This window comes from Chinchilla lanigera, unplaced genomic scaffold (assembly GCF_000276665.1).
Source record: "Chinchilla lanigera isolate Chin_1 unplaced genomic scaffold, ChiLan1.0 scaffold00173, whole genome shotgun sequence".
Taxonomy (NCBI): domain Eukaryota; kingdom Metazoa; phylum Chordata; class Mammalia; order Rodentia; family Chinchillidae; genus Chinchilla; species Chinchilla lanigera.
Window position 1 is genome coordinate 74068 of NW_004955574.1, and position 17842 is coordinate 91909.

The following is a 17842-nucleotide window of genomic DNA, read 5'->3' on the forward strand; positions in this document are numbered from 1 at the left end:
AAAAAAAAAAAAAAAAAAAAGGAGAAAAAAAAGAAGAAAATATGAAGCAACCTCGAAAGTAACATGTGAACAAAAGTTAAGACATGCAGTTCGTGCTCTTTGACTCTACTTACAGGAAGTTTAACAACAGGCAGAACAAAGCAATAGCAAGAGAAGCCAGGGCGCAGGGCAGGAGAGGTGGGAGGTCAAGGCTCACAATGCACTGAGAACGCGGCTTACACAGCCGCTTTACATCAGTCCTTTGCATGAAAGAGATGCTGCATCACAATAAAGAATCCACGCATAAAAATCTAATATAATAACCACGCGAAAACGGAGGTGCCCGGGAGGCGGTGGAGTTTGCTTTCCGCCCTGCGTGGCCTCGGGGAGCTCGAGGCTGCCTCGGAGCTACTTCCTTACCCGGACAAGCGGGATAATCATGACGCCCCTAATGAGATGGCTAGGATCATTTGTCCAGATAATGCACAGCATATTAAATGAAAGCTGTTATTATCAGTTAATAAATTACCCAGAGTAAACAGCTCCCGAGCCAGAGCGCCCCGATTACCCTTTCCGGATGTGTCGCGTCCGCCCTGAGTGTGAACAGCGCTGTGGCCACACAGCAGGGTGGGAGCCTTCCTCGGAGCAGCTGGCCCAACCCCTCCTCTCCTCTGTCTACCCCAGGACAGCAGGGACGCACAGCGCAGCAGAGCTCAGCCAGGACCCGACCGGCTTGGCCTGCCAAGTGTCTAGGGGAGTTCCATCCCCCACCACCCACGTGTAGTTCTGAAGGCGCTAACCCCACTCCGAGCCTGCCTAGCCAATTAGAGCCTGCATTTCCTGGGCCACAGTGATTGGCGGAGGGATGGGGGAGTGGAGCTGGCCCAGCCATTGAGAATGACCGTGGGGATCTGGCAGAAACTGCTGGGCACCTCCCTGTACCCTGGACAGCTGCTATGCAGGTAGCTAACGCCCTCAAACGCGGGCTAGATAAGCAGGGGGTATCTTCTGTTTGGTTGACCCTAAAGCAGTCACCTCCTAGCACAGTTCCTGGCACACTGCGGGCACTAATGCAGATTTGTCGCCAGGTGTGGCGCTGGCCTGTAATCCCAACACTTAGGAGGCTGGGGCAGGAGGATCGCTGTGAGTTTGAAACCAGTCTGGGCTACGTAAGTGAGTTCATGGCCAGCCTGCACTACACTGCCAGACCCTGTCTCAAACAAAACAAAACAGATTTATCAAGTGAAAGTGAATTACACAGGTTCCTAAATGAGGGAAACACGGCCACACCCTTGAGATTAATTCCCCCTCTACTTCCGGCCCAGACCTGGAGAGAGGAACCAGCTAACAGGGATGCTAAGTGCTTAGTGTGTTCCGGAATTTGCAGTGATACTGAATACTTTTTCATGTGATGATAGATGCATATTTGTTATCTGCACATCTCCCAAGAACCCACAACAGGGTTCAGTCCTGGCTCGGCCATTTATTTACTCTGACCGTAGCAGGATCTCCATTCCCTCCTTTGCAGAATGGGGAACACGTGTGCTGGTATGCAGGGCGCTGGGCTCATTCCGGGGATGTGCGTGACCCGAAGCCCCGCAGCGGGGCCTCAGCGAGGGGGCTCAGGGGAGCCCTGGAGCACCAAGGTGAAGGCTGCAAACGGCCGGGCCTGGGGTCCCGGCTCCGTCATGGACCACTGTGTATCCTCGGCAGCTTTCTTACCAGCCCTGCACCGCACGGCGACCTACGCATGGGGGAGGCGGGTCGATCCGTGAAGACCTCAGCGAGCCTCAGCGCTTCTGCCTGGCCACACTGCTTCCGGCCAAGCTCCGCCCGCGCGGGCCTCCCCCCACCCCACCTCCCTCGACGCACAGACGCGGGGCGCCGGCGGCCCAGGACGCAGCATCCCCGGAGGAGCTTCTCACGTGCCCCTGGGAAGGGTGAGAGCACCGTGCTTCGTTCCAGCAGCTCTTCCGGGACCACGACAACGGCCTGGCCACAGACAGCAAAAGCGGAGCCCCGGGTCCCAGATGCGACCACTGACCACCAAAGCGCACCGCAGACGTGCCTTCCTCGGGGTCTACTGTAAAGCCAACGGGAGGTCTAATCTGAGATTTGGTTGAGATTTACTGGCGGGGCTTCCCGTTAACCACAGATGAGCACAGCCGGGGTCCCCTCTAGGGAAGGCCTCTGGCGCCCCCCTGCGGGCGCCTCATCCCCGCTGAGGGCCGGCGCGGGCGCCCTCTACTGTCCACTCGGAGTATTGCGGACAGCCTGGGCAAGTGGGTTCTCGGATCTCCCCAGGCTGCGAATCAACCCGCCCTCACACAAACGCGGCTCAACTCTACCGCCTGCAGATTTCACAGTGTGCACCCGAGCAAATTCCAACCAAGGCCTCTGTATAATGGAGGTGGGACTGGAAATCGGGCGGCACGCTTCTACTTTCCCTGCCTTAGGTCTCTGCCAACTGTGACAGCCATAATCACACCCAGCATTTCCAAATTCATGTAACAATGTCTATCCCCCACCCTCAGATAGCGGCTCTCTATGTAGTCCTTGAAATCTCCATCCTACTGCCTCAGACTCTCCAGTTTTGGGATTACAGGTGTGCACTATCATGCCTGGCTAGGAAAAAATATTCTGTGTGTGAGCAAAAACATCTGGAGAGGGGCATGAACAAATAAAATTTTAAAAAACTTATTTTGAGACGGTCTTGCTAGGTCACTCTAAATTCCCCAAGATGGGCTTGAATTTGCAACTCTCCTACCTAAGCCTCCCAGAATGCTGGTTTTGCAGACATGTCCCACCATGCCCGGCTTTGTGTATGTTTTAAATGTTCATAAAATAGCCATATGTTAGCACTTTAGATGACCGGTAAATAGTTACATATGGCCGGGTGTGGTGCTGCACGCTTGTAACCCCAACACTCAGGAGGCTGAGGCAGGAAAATCACTATGACTTTGAGGCCAACCTGGGCTACATAAGTGAGCTCAAAGACAGCCTGCACTACACAGTAAGACCCTGTCTCAAAACAAACAAAGAAACTTCATATGTACATATAACTGTACATCGTTATAAAGGGGAGAATGCTCGAAATGCTCCCTTTGTAGGAAAGCATGCTAAAAATGTTTGGAGGTCACCAGAAGCAGCATGGCTGGGACATAACAGAACTGATGTAGGGGCTGGGGATTTAGCTCAGTGGCAAAGCGCCTGCCTGGCAAGCACAAAGTCGTGAGTTCAATTCCTCGTACCGGAAGAAAAACAAACAAACAAACCAACAGAACCAATGTGACACTCAGGAGATTATAAATAGACTCCAGGGAAGTAAATGTCAAACACTGGCACATGTGAGAATCCACTCTGAAGATTGTTAAAAATAAATGCCTCACTGGGTGTGGTAGTACACGGCAATAATCCCAGCACTCAGGAGGCTGAGGCAGGAGGATCACAGAGACTGATCTAGGCCGGCCTGAATTACACAGCAAGACCCCGTCTCAAAAGAATCCAAACAAACCAACACCTCCAACTCTTCCCCAAGTGGCCGGACTCAGAGACCGCAGGGAGCACCACACATGGCTCACCATCCTCTTCGCAGCTGTGTTTCGTCAGGAGTTTGGCTTTTCTACTTTCCGGGCTGGGGATGGACCCTGGGCCTTGCGTGCAAAGCATGCGCTCTACCAGGGGGCTGTGCCCAGTGCTAGCCTTTCTATCCATCTCAGGACCCAACTCTTCTGTCATTTCTACAAGTTATTTTTGGTTCTTTTTAAACTTCCTAGCAGTTTTTAAATCTTCCTTGTGCTTTAGGATGCCTTTTACTCACCCTTTTAACCTGTTAACTTCTTTGTTTTTTTTTTGTTTGTTTTTTTCTGGTATTGGGAATCGAACTCACGACCTTGCATTTGCCAGACAGGTGCTGTGCCGCTGAGCTAAATCCCCAGCCCCTAACCTGTCAACTTGGGTGCACATTTAGGTCCACGTGGTTCTGACCACCAGTGACCTGCCATCCTCGGGCTCCACTGAGCCCGGCTCACCGACCCAGCGCCACGCTTCAGGGCACGCAGGCTGGCGGAAGGCATGGCCAAGGCTTGTGCTCAGGACACAACAGAGGCAGGTTCTTTCTCAGCCTGCTCCGTGCAGAGTATAATTCAGGCTCTGAGTCCATGCGAGGAACAGTGGGTGCCACAAATTCTCAGAGGACTCTGTCCTTCCACCTGAGCGGAGGCTGTGAGCCCCGCGGGGCAGTGTTTCTAGTGAAACCCGGAGGTTGAGGCGGGCAGAGCCTCCCCACAGAGAATGTGCGTGTGCGTGTGCGTGTTACTGGAGAGTGAACCCAGAGCCTTCTCACTTCACTATATTCCCAGCCCTTGTTCGTGTTGTTTTTGTTTGTTGAAACAGAGTCTTACTGTAGTTTAGACTGTCCTTGAACTCACTATGTAGCCCAGGAGGGGCTCAAACTACCAACCTTCCTCCTGCCTTCCCTGTGGTGGGATGACAGGCGTGCACCACTACCCGGCTTCATTTTTTATTTTGAGACAGGGTCTCACTAAGTCGCTAAATTGCCCAGGCTGGGCTCAAACTTGTGATTCTCCTGCTTCAGCCTCCCAGAGTGCTAGGGTTACAGGTGTGCACGACCATGCCCAGCTAGACAATGTCTTCAGGGTGGAGCCCTCATAACTGAATCCTGGTGGCCTTATAAAAAGAGGGACACAGACCAGACACAGACACGGACAGCCCTGCTGTGAGATGCCTGGGACCTGCCAGTTAAGAGGCCATCACCAGAACCAAGCTAAGGCAAATGCTGCCTCCGATCATCCAGAACTGTGAGCTAAATAAGCTTCTCTTTATAAATTGATCCAGCCTCAGCGATCTCATTACAGTGACAAAGTGCTGACAATACCGATGTGGGGGGGACTGCTGTTCTGCCTATAGTATGTGGTAAATCAGAAAATGACCACTATACTGCAGAGGAACAAGTGGAGATGAATCAGGTCTCCACTGCCCAGAAACACCCCACCGCTTCCCTGGAAGCATCAGAAATGTACTCTGCAAGAACAGCCCCACCTGCCTGGCATCACCAGCCACTTTACCTTTTTCTCTGCCTTGAATTCTTTGTTTGTTTATTTATTTATTTATTTATTTACTGTCTTTTTGAGATGGGGTCTCGCTATGCAGTTCAGGCTGGCCTTGAGCTCACTTTGTAGTCCAGGCTGGCCTCGAACTCGTAGCGATCCTCCTGCCTCAGCCTCCCAAGTGCTGGGATTACAGACGTGCGCCTCCATGCCCAGGGCAAATTGTTTGTTTAAAAGGTCTTTGTCAAGGCTGGGGATGTAGCTCAGTGACAGAATGCTTGCCTAGTGTGCACGAGGCCCTGGCTTGCACCCCCAGCATGGCAAAACATAAAAATGAATAGGTCTTTGGCTCCCCAAGCGAGGAGCATTATCAGGGACTTGTCCTTTGTACGTTTCCTGCCCTGAGCTCAGGCAGCCGCTCACCTCGGTGGTCCCTGGAGGAGACAGACCGGGCCTGCCCTGCTGAGCTGGAAGAATCTCAGTTACAGGGCTCCTGAGCGTACCGCTGGGGTCAGGAGAGAGGCAACCTGGGAGAACGCACAGCTGCTACTGTACTCTTGGACATTCCAAGCCCATGACTGCACTGGCTGGGGGCAGCAGCAAAGGACAGTAACAGTGGGAGACAATAATGACATAACGACGAAGTAAATATAATCGGTAGTGCTCCCCAGTATCTAGTATCACCTCCAACTTGACCCATCCCAGCTGCCTCATCACACACCACGGAAGGGCAATCCTGCTGGCTCCACCCACCACAAACAACTACAGCTCTTCACTACTAAGAGGAAAAGGATGGGTTCTTTTTCTGGTTAATATTTTAACAGAGGGATTCAAGTCTCTATCGCTAAAGATGGAACAGCCAGGTGTGGTGGCATAATCCCAGCACTCAGGAGGCTGAGGCCTGAGGATCACTGCAAATTCGAGGCCAGCCTGAGCCACATGGTGAATTCAGGGCCAGTTTGGACTACATAATGAGTCTCGGTCTCAAAAAAAAACAAAAACTGGTTCTGAAAGTAAATGACACAGCTGACACGAAAGTGCCTTGGTTATCATGAAACCCAACACTTCCCTACTGGAAGATCTACAGCCTGGCAGAGACCGCACCAAGCAAAAAGATCAAGAACTGTCAAGCTTACAGGGAGAAAAGAGTCTCTCCCTTTATGCACCTGACCTTTGCACACGCTCCGCCCTCTGCCTGAGCACTGTCCCTGTCCCTGAGTGGTCTGCTGAGATTCTCCTCACCCTTTGGGTCCCCGTGCAGCGGTCTCCTTTGCCAGTACTGTACCGCATGCCAGGTCAGGTGTCCAGTGGACTCCCCCATCCCAATTCAGCTCATGTAGGCTGTCACTCTGGGGGATGGGTCTGTGCCCACTGGACTACGAGCTCTTTGAGGGCACAGCCTGGGACTAGCTCGGTCCCTGCTGCTCACGAGCACAAGGGCTGGCACAAAACACGTGCTCCTAAAACACAAGCCCAGCCGGGCAAGGTGGCATACGCCTGTAATCCTAGCACTTGAGAGGCTGGGCATGAGGATCGTTGTGAGTTCGAGACCAGCCTGGGCTACAAAATGAGTTCAAGGCCAGCCTGAACTGCATAGCAACACCTTGTCTCAAAAAGACCAAAAGTAAATAAGTAAAATAAAATAAAATACAAGCCCAATGAAGTCCTGGGTAGATGAATGGCGGCGCCCTCGGAGTTATAGGAAGTTTATGCCCCCACAGGCCTACAGCACATGGATCATCTTTTTAACATAGCTTATACTTGGAGCATTTACTGCGGACTTCAGCTCCAGCTCGGGCAGCTCCCGTCCAGGAAGCTTCCTGCCCCCGCGCCCGGGGCGGCAGGTCCTCTGAACTTGCGCTTCCACCGGCTCCGGGTTGACGCTGCCGGGCCAGGAGTGCATCGCCCAGAGCCCAGCGGAAACCTCACAGTCTGACTGATGGCCGTTCGGATTTGCACTCCCCTTTTGCCAGATCCCAAGCCACGCTCTCAGACCGCAGACTTCACCCATCCCCACTTCACCCCCATCTAGGTCTAATGCCCTGAGTCAAACCAAGGCACACTGACATTCTTTTTTTTTTTTTTCTTTTTGTCTTTTTGAGACAGGGTCTCGCTATGCAGTGCAGGCTGGCCTTGAGCTCACTTTGTAGCCCAGGCTCAGCCTCCCGAGGGCTGGGATTACAGGCGTGCGCCACCACGCCCGGCACACACTGACATTCCAAACGGATGATATACAAACGCCCTCCACTTCCCAAGGCAGCAGGGAAATTGAGGAACGGGGGTGGGATTTGGGGAGATAAATCGCCAACGATAGCTTGGCAAAGTACCCCAGTTCGGTTACTCTTCCGTCCCGCCCCCTAGCTCTTCCTCACTCCTGGAAAGCCCCGCCTAAATTGCTCTTTACCCAGATTATTGGTTTGCTTAGACGTCAGTCTCCACAAATTCTCTTCTTTTATTGGCTGGTATTCCAAACTCGCGCGGTGACACCCTGTCCCGCCCCTTACCCTATGCCCATTCGTATTATTGGGTTACCCGTATGCCCCTCTTCCAGGGGCCCTCACTATTGGCTAAAGGATTTTGCCGGTTCGAGCTATGATTGGCCATGGACAGATGTCCATCCCCTGAGCAACCAACTGAGAGGGGCTGGAGATTGGAAAGGTTGGAGGGACGTGGGGTCAGACTCACGCTGTGCCGGCGGAAGGCAAATATAGGTCTTGAAGAACTCGCTTCGGCGGGCAGCCTCCTTAATGCGGTTGGCAAGCGGCTTGCTGACCTGCCGGATGCCCAGGTATAGCAGCTTCGCTATAGGGAACGCGCCCACCACCATCTTGGCGGCCGCACGGGGCACGCGCAACCTTGCTGACTGGGCGGGGCTCCTCCAACTTCCCCACTCCTCCCCCGCCCGTTCTGGCCGTGCGTGCTTGCGTACGTGCGTACGCACGCTCGGGGTAAGCTGCAGAGGCGCTCACTGATGTCACCGCGTCGAGACTGACGCGCCGACGTCCGCTCGATGAATATGCAAATATACAGCGGAAGTAAGACATCGGGGGCGGTGCCGTTAAACGGCCGCCCGCGGGAGCGTGGATGTCGTTCCAGTCCTGCGACCGTGATGTCACCGCGCTCCTGCGTGATGTCACGAACTGAGTTGGCATCCCCGCCCAAAGGAGGCACTTGATTAGTCCTAATAAGGTATAATGAGCCCCAAATACACTTCCCCCCCCCGCAGGTTAGAGCTCTCCCTTAGAGGAAGTTGATTGTTTTTTTTTTTTTTTGGTTTTTCTCTGGTACCGGGAACTGAACTCACGACCTTGCGCTTGCCAGGCAGGCGCTTTTGCCGCTGAGCTAAATCCCCAGCCCCGATTGTTTTTAATTTTTTTTTTTTTAAATTCTTTTGGTGTTTTTTTTTCCGGTATCGGGAATCGAACTCACGACCTTGCGCTTGCCAGGCAGGCGCTGTGCCGCTGAGCTAAATCCCCAGCCCCGAGAGGAAGCTGATTGTGTTGTCATCCAGATCTCAGATTGCACTTCCGTATTTACTCGCTGTGTGCTACTGGAGGAGTAGTTTAATCTCTCTGGACATCCGTATTGCTGTTTACAAAGTGGGTCTCAGAATAGCACTCATTGGAGAACCCAGTCTGTAATCCCAGCACTCGGGGGAGGCTGAGGCAGGAGGATTGACATATTTTAGAGGCCCAGCCCACCCTGAACTACATAGGGAGACTGTCTCAAAAACAGAACAAAACAAAATACTTACTGGTTGTTGAGGCTTGTATGCCTCGAGGCATACAATCCCAGAGGCAGCCAGCCAACCCAGCCCTTTCCCAGCTAACCAGAGACTGCGGCCCAGAGACAGGCAGGGGTGGGCGGGTTTCCCAGCTGCAGATGTTGAGAGCCCCGCGTGTTGGCTAATAAAACCCGTTCTCAAGCAGCCCGCTTCCTCCTCTGGGGGGTGAGCGTCCCCAGGGAGCTGGCTCAGGAAGGAGTTTTAAGGACAAGTCCTAGACTGTCCTCCCTACCCAGCGGGGAACAAAATCACATAAACAAGGTCGAGAAGGGGTTGAGAGAAATTCCTGGTTGGTGGAGAGCTGGTGGGTAGCAGAGAGACTGTAGGAGAGGCTAGGGGCCGCGAATTAGCGGGTGGGGGGCAAAGTTCAGGACAGGGTCAGGGGGCCTAGGCTTTCCTCCCAGAGTCCTTGCCAAGCCCCCAGCACCAAGGGCCTGTGTTTCTTCATCTGTAGAGACAGATGGTGCTGGGGAGCTGGGCGCAGTGCCCTACACCTATAAATCCAGCATTCTGGAAGGCTGAGGCAGGAAGATCTATACTGAAAGCCCAGCTTGGGCACCTTACTGAGACTCTGTCTCAAAAAACAATAAAGATGCCCAGTGTGGTGGCACATGCCTGTTATCCCAGCACTTGGGAGGCGGAGGCAGGAGGATCTTTGCAAGTTCGAGACCAGCCTGGGCTACAAAGTGAGCTCTAGGCCAGCCGGAACTGCATAGCGAGACCCTGTCTCAAAAAGACCAAAAAAAAAAAAAAAAAAAAGTGAGGGTTGTACAGTATGAAGACCCTAGGTTCTGTCCCCAGTACAAGTAATAATAATAATAATAAAAAATAAATAAAAGATGATGCTGGTGTGTGTGCAGCCAGATATTCTAACTCACTAAAAATGCCAAGAGTCCATATAAACAAGGCTTCTTGAGCCAGCCATGGTGGCACATGCCTGTAACCTCACCACATAGGAGGATTGCTGCAAGTTCAAGGCCAGCCTGGGCTACAAAGTGAGTTCAAGGCCAGCCTGAGCTGCATAGTGAGACCCTGTCTCAAAAAGAAAAGAAAAAAAAAAGGCTTCCCAGGGTCCCTCATGGACGGAAGGTGTGAGCAAGTCCAGGCCCACTTAACATCACGCACTTGGGGCCAGCCCTCTTCCCCTGGCCAGACTGGGGCCAGAGGGTGGAAAGGATTTGCCTGCAGTTCCAGAGGTAGAGCTAAAGCTGGGTTTTCTCAGCTGCAACCCAGGTCCTTCTTTGGGTCCCTGGATGGGTCAGCGTGGGGCCCAAGGACGTACTGGGGACTGAGGACCAGGCCCTAATGGGTTTAGGAAACTTCCAAATGTGTACATGACTGTGTACATGACTGTATAATTCACCGCTGTTTCTGAAGCTTTTACAACACTGCCAGGCACACAGTAGGTGCTCAATAAATGTTTATTGAATGAACAGGAAGGAACATTTGGTGGATGGGGGCTGTGTTCAGCCTCTCTGAGGTGGTGGGAAGAGGAGGCCGCCTCCCAGGCCCCAGGCCTCCCTGCTTCTGTACCCCCCAACCCCAAGCCCCACCCTCGTGCACCTCTGGGCTCCCGGCCCTCCTCGCCATCTCACCCCCTTCTCCATAAAGTCACTTTTCTCAAGAAGCGCATTACTTTCCCATTCCTTTCTTCCCGCCTCTGCCTTTCTCGGAGAAGGGTTTCCAGGAAGCTCTTGGGGGAACTTGGAGGGCAGGGGTGTGGTGGGGGGAATCTCTGCATCTCTGCAGCCTGCGTCCACCCCTGCTCCGGGAGGGCTGAGACCTGGCAGAGCGGGTGCTTCCTCCTGCTCCCCAGCCCTGCTGACCCCTGAGGCCTTGGCCACCCGAGGGCGTGGGAACAGATGCTCGGGGGGAGGAGGGGGCAAGCCCAGGATGGCCCAGCACTGACTCACCAGCCCTGAGCCCTTGGGCCCCTCGCTCGGCCTCCCTGGTGCCGCCTTCTACTGTGGCTAAGGTCATCTCCCGAACAGGCACGGGGCCCATGGAACACAATCCCCCAGGCCCCGGCCGCTAACATCAATATGTTCCAATAAACACCCCCACACACACTGACCACTGCCCTGCCTGGTCCTTCACTTCTGCCCAGCCCAGCACCAGCATGTCTGGCCTAAATGTGTACAGTCACCATCTCACCAGGCCCCCAGCATCTGCCTTTACCTCCTGCCTCCTGCTCCCACTCAGCAGCCAGCAGGATCCCATTAACACGGAAGTCAGATCACTTCAGCACACTGCTCAGAGCCTCCCCACAGCTCCCATTTATCACAGAGTAGAAGGCAAATCCTCACCAAGACAAGCAGTCACACACCATCTGCCTGTGGTGGCTGACCCATCCCTGTCCCGTTCCTCTTGCCCTCCTGACTTCTGCTCCAGCTGCACTGCTGTACTTCTGGTCCCTGAAAATTTCTGGTGACCCCAGGGCCTTTGCACTTGTTCTCACTGCCTGGAATTATTCTCCTACAGTAGCCTCAGGGATGACCACCTTGCCTCTTCAGATCCTTGCTCTAAGCACTGCAGTGAGCCCTCCTCCACCCTCCTCATCTGGATCAGACTCCCGGTCACACACTGTCCCCTCAACTAGCTCTATTTTTTCCACTCCTATTTAGCAATTCCAAATGTTTTGTTTATTTTTCATTGTTACTGTTTTTTGAGACAGGGTCTTGCTATATAGCTCAGGCTGGCTTGTAATTTGCAGTCTTCCTGCCTCAGCTTCCCAAAGAGCTGAGACTGAGTATGTACAACCACACCCAGCTCAGATTTGCTTTTTCACTTGTTTTTCCTGAACCCCATGAGAGCCGGACCAGGACTGTCATGTTCATTCTATATCCTAAGCCTCTGTCAGCACAGGCCGGGCCTAAGTCTCGAATGAATGAATGAACGAACATTCTTCCTCTTGTCCTGAGCCTCCTCCAAGAAGTCTGCTCTGATTGCTTTTCTTTTTTCTTTTTTTTGGTTTTCTTCTGGTACCGGGAATCGAACTCACAACCTCATGCTTGCTAGGCAGGTGCTGTGCCGCTGAGCTAAATCCCCAGCCCTCTGATTGCTTTTCACTTGGTTTCTGACACTCTCCCTCCTCTTCCTCGGCTCCTACTTATGGAACACTGTTGATACAGCATCTCAGAATCTGTCTGTCCGTCACCCTCTCCCCCATATCCAAGGGACATCCCGAGGGCAGACGTCATGACCACACTCAGTGATGTTTCTTTCCCACCTGTGCTGGAGTCATAGCTTTTACTCCCCTGTTGGAAAGAAACCTTTCTTTTTGTCTTTACCTTCTACAAACCAAATCTTTGACTTCGTGAACTCGTCCTGTCCTCCAGGAAGCCCTCTGTGACCCAGAACAGCAGCAGGGCCTGGGAGTCCACCAGGACAGTATGTCACTCACATCACCCAGCTCACGGCTGGGGACAGTTAAACTGAACTGTTAGGGGGTCACGTGGAGGAGGTGGGTGACGTGACGTGTCACCTTACGCTCGTTCTATTACATTCTTACGAACATCAAGCCCAGCCTATGTACGTGCAGTTTGCACACAGCAGACCTGGGGAAGAGACCTTGGCACAGGTCTGAGCGTGGGGTCACTGCGCCGGCAGCAGCACCTTGAGCGGCACCTGGTCCCCCTGGGAGGGGGCGGCCACCACCCAGCTGCCCGCTGGGCCCTTGGCCACGCTGCTTCTCTTGGAAGTGAGCGGGGTCTCCAGCGTGAGGGACGCGTTGGCCATCTCCTGGGGCTTGTCACTGGCCAGGAAGCGCAGCAGGTTGTGCAGGGCCTTGGCCACGTCGCTGCGGGCGCCCTCGTTGACCAGGCAGTACAGGATGGGGTCGGCCACGCAGTTGAGGCTGGTGAAGGCCAGAGAGCTGTGGTAGGCGGAGAAGACGCGCTCCTCGAAGCCGCAGTCCCAGGGGCGGCCCAGGTAGACGGCGCTGCGGGAGAGCAGCAGCACGTGGTAGGGCGCGAAGCAGACCAGCACGATGGCGATGAGGCTGAGCGCCAGCCGCTTGATCTTGGCCTTCTCCTGGCGCTCGGTGGACACGCTGCCCCGCACGGCCCGCAGGATGCCGCGGTAGCACAGCAGCATGAGCGCCCAGGGGAAGAGGAAGCCCACGAAGACGCGGTAGAGGTTCATCCAGGCCACCCAGCCCTCCATGGGGAACTTCTCGAAGCAGAAGGTGTGGTTGTAGCGGTCTCGGAAGAGCTCATCATGGAACAGGGGCGCCGAATTGGCACCCAGCTCCGTGGCCCAGACCACGGAGCTCACGGCCACGGCCGTCTTGACGCGGCGCAGGCGGGCGAAGCGCAGCGGGTGGGCCACGGCCAGGTAGCGGTCCACAGAGATGCAGCACAGGAAGGCGATGCTGATGTAGATGTTGGTGTAGAAGATGAAGCCGAAGAGCTTGCAGGAGCCCGGCCCGTGGATCCAGTTGTCGTGGTGCAGGAAGTAGTCGACCCAGAGCGGCAGGGTGCAGATGTACAGCAGGTCGGCCACGCTCAGGTTCATCAGGTAGACGCCCAGCTCGTTGCGCTGCCGCACCTGGCGGTAGGCGGCCCACAGGGCCAGGCAGTTGGTGGGCAGCCCCACGCCGATGACGAAGATGTAGAGGGAGGGCGGGAAGAGGTGGTCCACGCGCGAGTCCACGTGGCAGCCCTCCCACGAGCGGTTGCCCATCCTGGGCGCTGCGGCTTCCCGGGCTCCTCCCCTGCGTGGGGGCTGCCGGGCTGTGGGGGGCAGGAGGCCATCGGGACCCCCTGAGCCCCCTCCTGGGAGGCTCAGGGGAACATGGCAGCCCAGAGGAAGAGAGGAGACCAAGGCGAACCCTTGGGCCGGCTCGGCAGGAAAGGGGGCCCCAGAAGAAAAGAGTAGGCAAGGGGTAGGGCCTGGGGACAGTGGGGTGAAGAATGTCAAGGAGGTGTTTGCAGGCCTGAGTAGCCTGGAGCCCTGGGACTAGAGAGGCTGAGGCAGAAGGATCCCAAATTTAAGCCCAGCCTGGGCTACTGAGCCAGACTCTGTTTCAAAAGTTAAAAAAAAAAAAACATCAAAAGGGCTAGCAGTGGAAAGGGCCTGGGTTCAATCCTTAGTGGTGGGCCGGGGATATAGCTCAGTGGCACAAGCACCTGCCTTGCAAGCGCAAGGTCCTGAGTTCGATTCTCGGTACCAAAAAAAAAAATCCTTAGTGCTAAAAAAGAAAAGAAAAAATATGAGGTAGCAGAAAAATGGGGCAAGGGAGAGCTAATGGAGGAGGTGGAGGTATCAGCGGGCAGTAGTGAGGGGGCGATGCTTACAGAGCACCCAGGAAGTACGTGTAGCCATGCTGAAGTACGTACTGCTGTGGCAGAATGTTCTAGAAGATAGGAAACCCACAGGAAGGCGTTGAGACAGGGCATGGGAGTGCCAGGGAGACTGGCGATATGGGCAGGAGTGCTGGATTGTCCGAGGGCCCCGACAGGAAATAAGGAAATGCGTAAGATCAAGGTGACGAGGTCTCGGGGCTGTCCTGTCGGGTGGATGGAGGAAGGGCAGGGGAGAGGGCTGCTGGGAAACAGGAAGGAGATGACCAAGAGCTGGATCGCAGGAGGCTCTCCGTTAGGCCTGCGAGCGGGAGGAGGGGCGGGGCGGGGTTCTGCTTCGGTCCTGGTGGGGTCCCAGGGGTTGGGATGACGCAGTCCTAGCTCACAGCCTCAGACAGAGCTGACGTCACAGGGCCTGCGGGGAGAGAGGACAGCGGTGAGAAGCCACCCGTGCCCCCGTCATCCCTGTGGACGCAGAGGACGTGCGCCCTGATGCCATGTGCTTGAAGGCCAGGTACCTTTATCCCCAGATGTGTGCTACAAGCCGGCTGTGGTGGTGCACATACGCCTGTGATCCCAGAACTCAGAGGCTGAGGCAGGAAGATCACCATGATGTCAAGGCCAGCTCGGACTACGCAGGGAGGCCCTGTCTCTAAAAAAAACAAAACAAAACCAAATCCATGCTACAATAAAGATCTTAGAACTTTCTCGAAGAAACTATAAAACTGGCACAAGTTCCATATCATGTGCTGGGTCCTAGTGGACTAATCTAAACTTATCACTTTGTAGGTTGGGGGAGGAGCCCACAGAGGCTGGGTCATCCCCTTCAGGATCACAGCAAGGAAGCTATAGAATCCAGGGTGGGATCGGCCTCCTGACCCCAGCCAGACCACCACGATTTCTTTGTTCCTTTATTTTGAGACAGAGTCTCACTGTGTAATCCAGTCCAGTATTGGGCTCAGTATGTAGCCCAGGTTAGCCTCGAACTCATGATCTTCCCACCTTAGCCTCCTGAGTGCTAGGATTACAGGCATGTGCCACCATCCCCGACACTCTGTTTTGTTTTGGTTTGTTTTTTTTGAAGAGTCTCACTATGTAGTTCATTAAACTTACTATGTAGCCCAGCCTGGCTTCAAATTTATGGGATCATCCTGCCTCAGCCTCTCAAATGCTGCAATTATAGGCATGTACCACCATGCCTGACTCCTTGTTTTTTTTTGTAAGCTTATTTTCAACTGACATAGTAAGTATACATATTTATGGGGTAAAAGCATCAGGATACCTCGTGTTTGACAATTATTGTACAGGTTTGGTTTTGTTTGCCCTTTTGTTTCTTGGTCATTTTTTGTCTTTTTTTTTTTTTTATAGTGCTGGGTTTTGAACCCAGGATCTTCTACATGCCAGGTGAGTGCTCTACCACTGAGCCATATCCCCAGCTCCTAACAGCCACAGTTTATTGAGCCCTATTACATAGCAGACCTTGTTCCAGGCCCTTTCCTGGGTATTATTTCATTAAAAGTTTCAAGAATTCCCTGTGGAAAGTAGCTTTTCCTCCTACTTGATACACTGAGGGACAGAGCCATTCTGCGACCTTCCCCGGATCCTGATGTCCAAGCTCTTGATGGCAGGAGAGGGAATCTCCGCTCTCGGCCCTTTTTCAGAGTGTGCTTCCATTTGCAGAATAACTGGGCAGAAAAGGGTCCTCGGTTCGGGCGTAGTGGTACACACCTGTAATCCTAGCACTTGAGAGGCTGAGGCAGGAGGAATGCCGTGAGTTCAAGGCCAGCCTGGGCTATACAGAGAGACCCTGCCTCAAAAAAAAAGACAAAAGAAAAAAAGGAAAAGGGCCATGGGAGCTGTGGGTACTGAGGTACACCTCTAATCCAGCACTCTGGGAGGCTGAGGCAGGAGGCTTGCAATTCTGAGCCCAGACTGGGCAATTTAGTGAGAACCTGTCTTAAAAAAACAAAACAAAACAAAAAAGGTGGGCATGGTGGCACACACCTATAATCCCAGAAGGTGGGAGGCTGAGGCAGGAGGCTTGCAATTCTGAGCCCAGACTGGGCAATTTAGTGAGAACCTGTCTTAAAAAAACAAAACAAAACAAAAAAGGTGGGCATGGTGGCACACACCTATAATCCCAGAAGGTGGGAGGCTGAGGCAGTTGTGTAGTTGTTATGGTTGATACATTGTATCAACTTGGGGAGTCCTGAGGTTTGGCTAAGTGACTCAGCAGGGAGTCAGGGTGCTTACTTTGTATACATCCTGAGCCTGTGCAAGAGGAGGGCATGAAGATATGTGAGTGCTACAGGGCTCCTGGGTAGGGGTAGCCTGTTTACAATGTAAGGGAGGGAAAGAGGCTGCTTGCCACCACTCCTCCCTTTTGCTCTTCTTGTTTTTGTTGTGTTCTGTCACCTTGAATGTTTTGCCCTCTGCTATGTGCCACTCTGCCTCGGAGCCAGCCACTGAAACTGCCACAAACTGTAAGCTAAATAAACCTTTCCTTCCTTAATTTTGGGCGTTGGGTATTTTGTCTCAGCAAGGAGAGAAAAGTAACCAAGACAATAGTGAGTTCAGGGACAGCCTGAATTATATCATAAGACCCTGTCTCAAAAAACAAAAAACAGGGCTGGGCACGGTGGGGCATGCCTGTAATCCCAGCACTCAGGAGGCTGAGGCAGGAGGGAGTTCAAGCCCAGCCTGAACCGCACAGTGAAACCCTCTGTCTCAAAAAGACAAAAGAGGGGCTGGGGATTTAGCTCACCGGCAAAGCGCCTGCCTGGCAAGCGCAAGGTCGTGAGTTCAGTTCCCGGTACCAGAGAAAAACCAAAAAAACCAAAAACAAAAAAATCAAAAAGACAAGAGAGAGAGAGAGAGAGAGAGAGAGAGAGGGGAAAGGTGGGAGGACTGGGGATACAGTTCAGTGTAAAGGCCCTAGGTTCATTGTTCAGTACCGAAAAAGAAAAAACAGACCCTGGGCTGACAGCAGGGACCCAGAACCAACCATAGCTGCAGGACCCGAGGGACAGGAGAGGCAGGAGAAGCTGTTGGGCTCCATCAAGGTGAACCCGGAATCCCGGGATCCCTCCGAAGCCTCTGCCGGCTCTGGGCCATCATGAGGCTGGCCTGGACTCTTGTTTTTTGTGGTGCCGGGGATGCAGCGGCGGGCAGGTGCAGTGGGCTGGGCTTAGGCTCTGCCTGCCTTCTGCTCACTTCCCACCCGGAGGCAGCAGCAGAAAGATCGGACATCAGCTCCTGTTACTTCTCTGCTTGAAGCCCTCCAGTGGCTGCCAAGTAAAATCCAAACCTCTAGCCAGGCCCGGTGGTAAAAGACTGTAATCCCAGCTACTCAGGAGGCTGAGGCAGGGAGATACCAAGTTCAAGGCAAGTCTGGATAACTTAGCAAAATCCTGTGTCACAGTAAAAAGGGCTGAGGATGTAGCTCAGTGTAAAGGTCCTGGGTTTAATCCCCAATGCAGAAAGAAAGAAAATGAAGGAAGGGAGGGAGGGAGGGGCAGAGAGAAAGAGATGGAAAAATATTGATGGATCCCTACTCCTGGCCCTGGGTAAGGAGGCTCTGCCCAATGGCCTGGACAGCCCAGCAGTCCCTCTTCTCCTATCCCCAACCCCAGTGGGGTCCACACCAGTGACTCCTCTGCTTACTGTCCTCTGTGCCTGGCCCACACCTGTTTTGTTTTGTTTGTTTT

At 53.7% G+C, this 17842-nt stretch overlaps 2 protein-coding genes across 2 annotated transcripts in view; both read right to left on the bottom strand.

Annotated features, from left to right (window-relative positions):
- Opa3 (optic atrophy 3 (autosomal recessive, with chorea and spastic paraplegia)) overlaps positions 1-8276 on the bottom strand; it is a 21692-nt gene extending 13416 nt beyond the window's left edge. The window contains exon 1 of the mRNA XM_005413787.2: positions 7734-8276. Coding sequence (XP_005413844.1) covers positions 7734-7875 — 142 coding nt within the window. The 5' untranslated portion in view covers positions 7876-8276. The remainder of the gene's footprint in view (positions 1-7733) is intronic.
- Positions 8277-11551: 3275 nt separating this feature from the next.
- On the bottom strand, positions 11552-13861 carry Gpr4 (G protein-coupled receptor 4). The gene has a single exon (XM_005413788.2). It carries the CDS (start codon positions 13513-13515, stop codon positions 12427-12429), a length of 1089 nt encoding a protein of 362 aa, XP_005413845.1. The 5' UTR covers positions 13516-13861; the 3' UTR covers positions 11552-12426.
- Positions 13862-17842: the final 3981 nt, after the last annotated feature.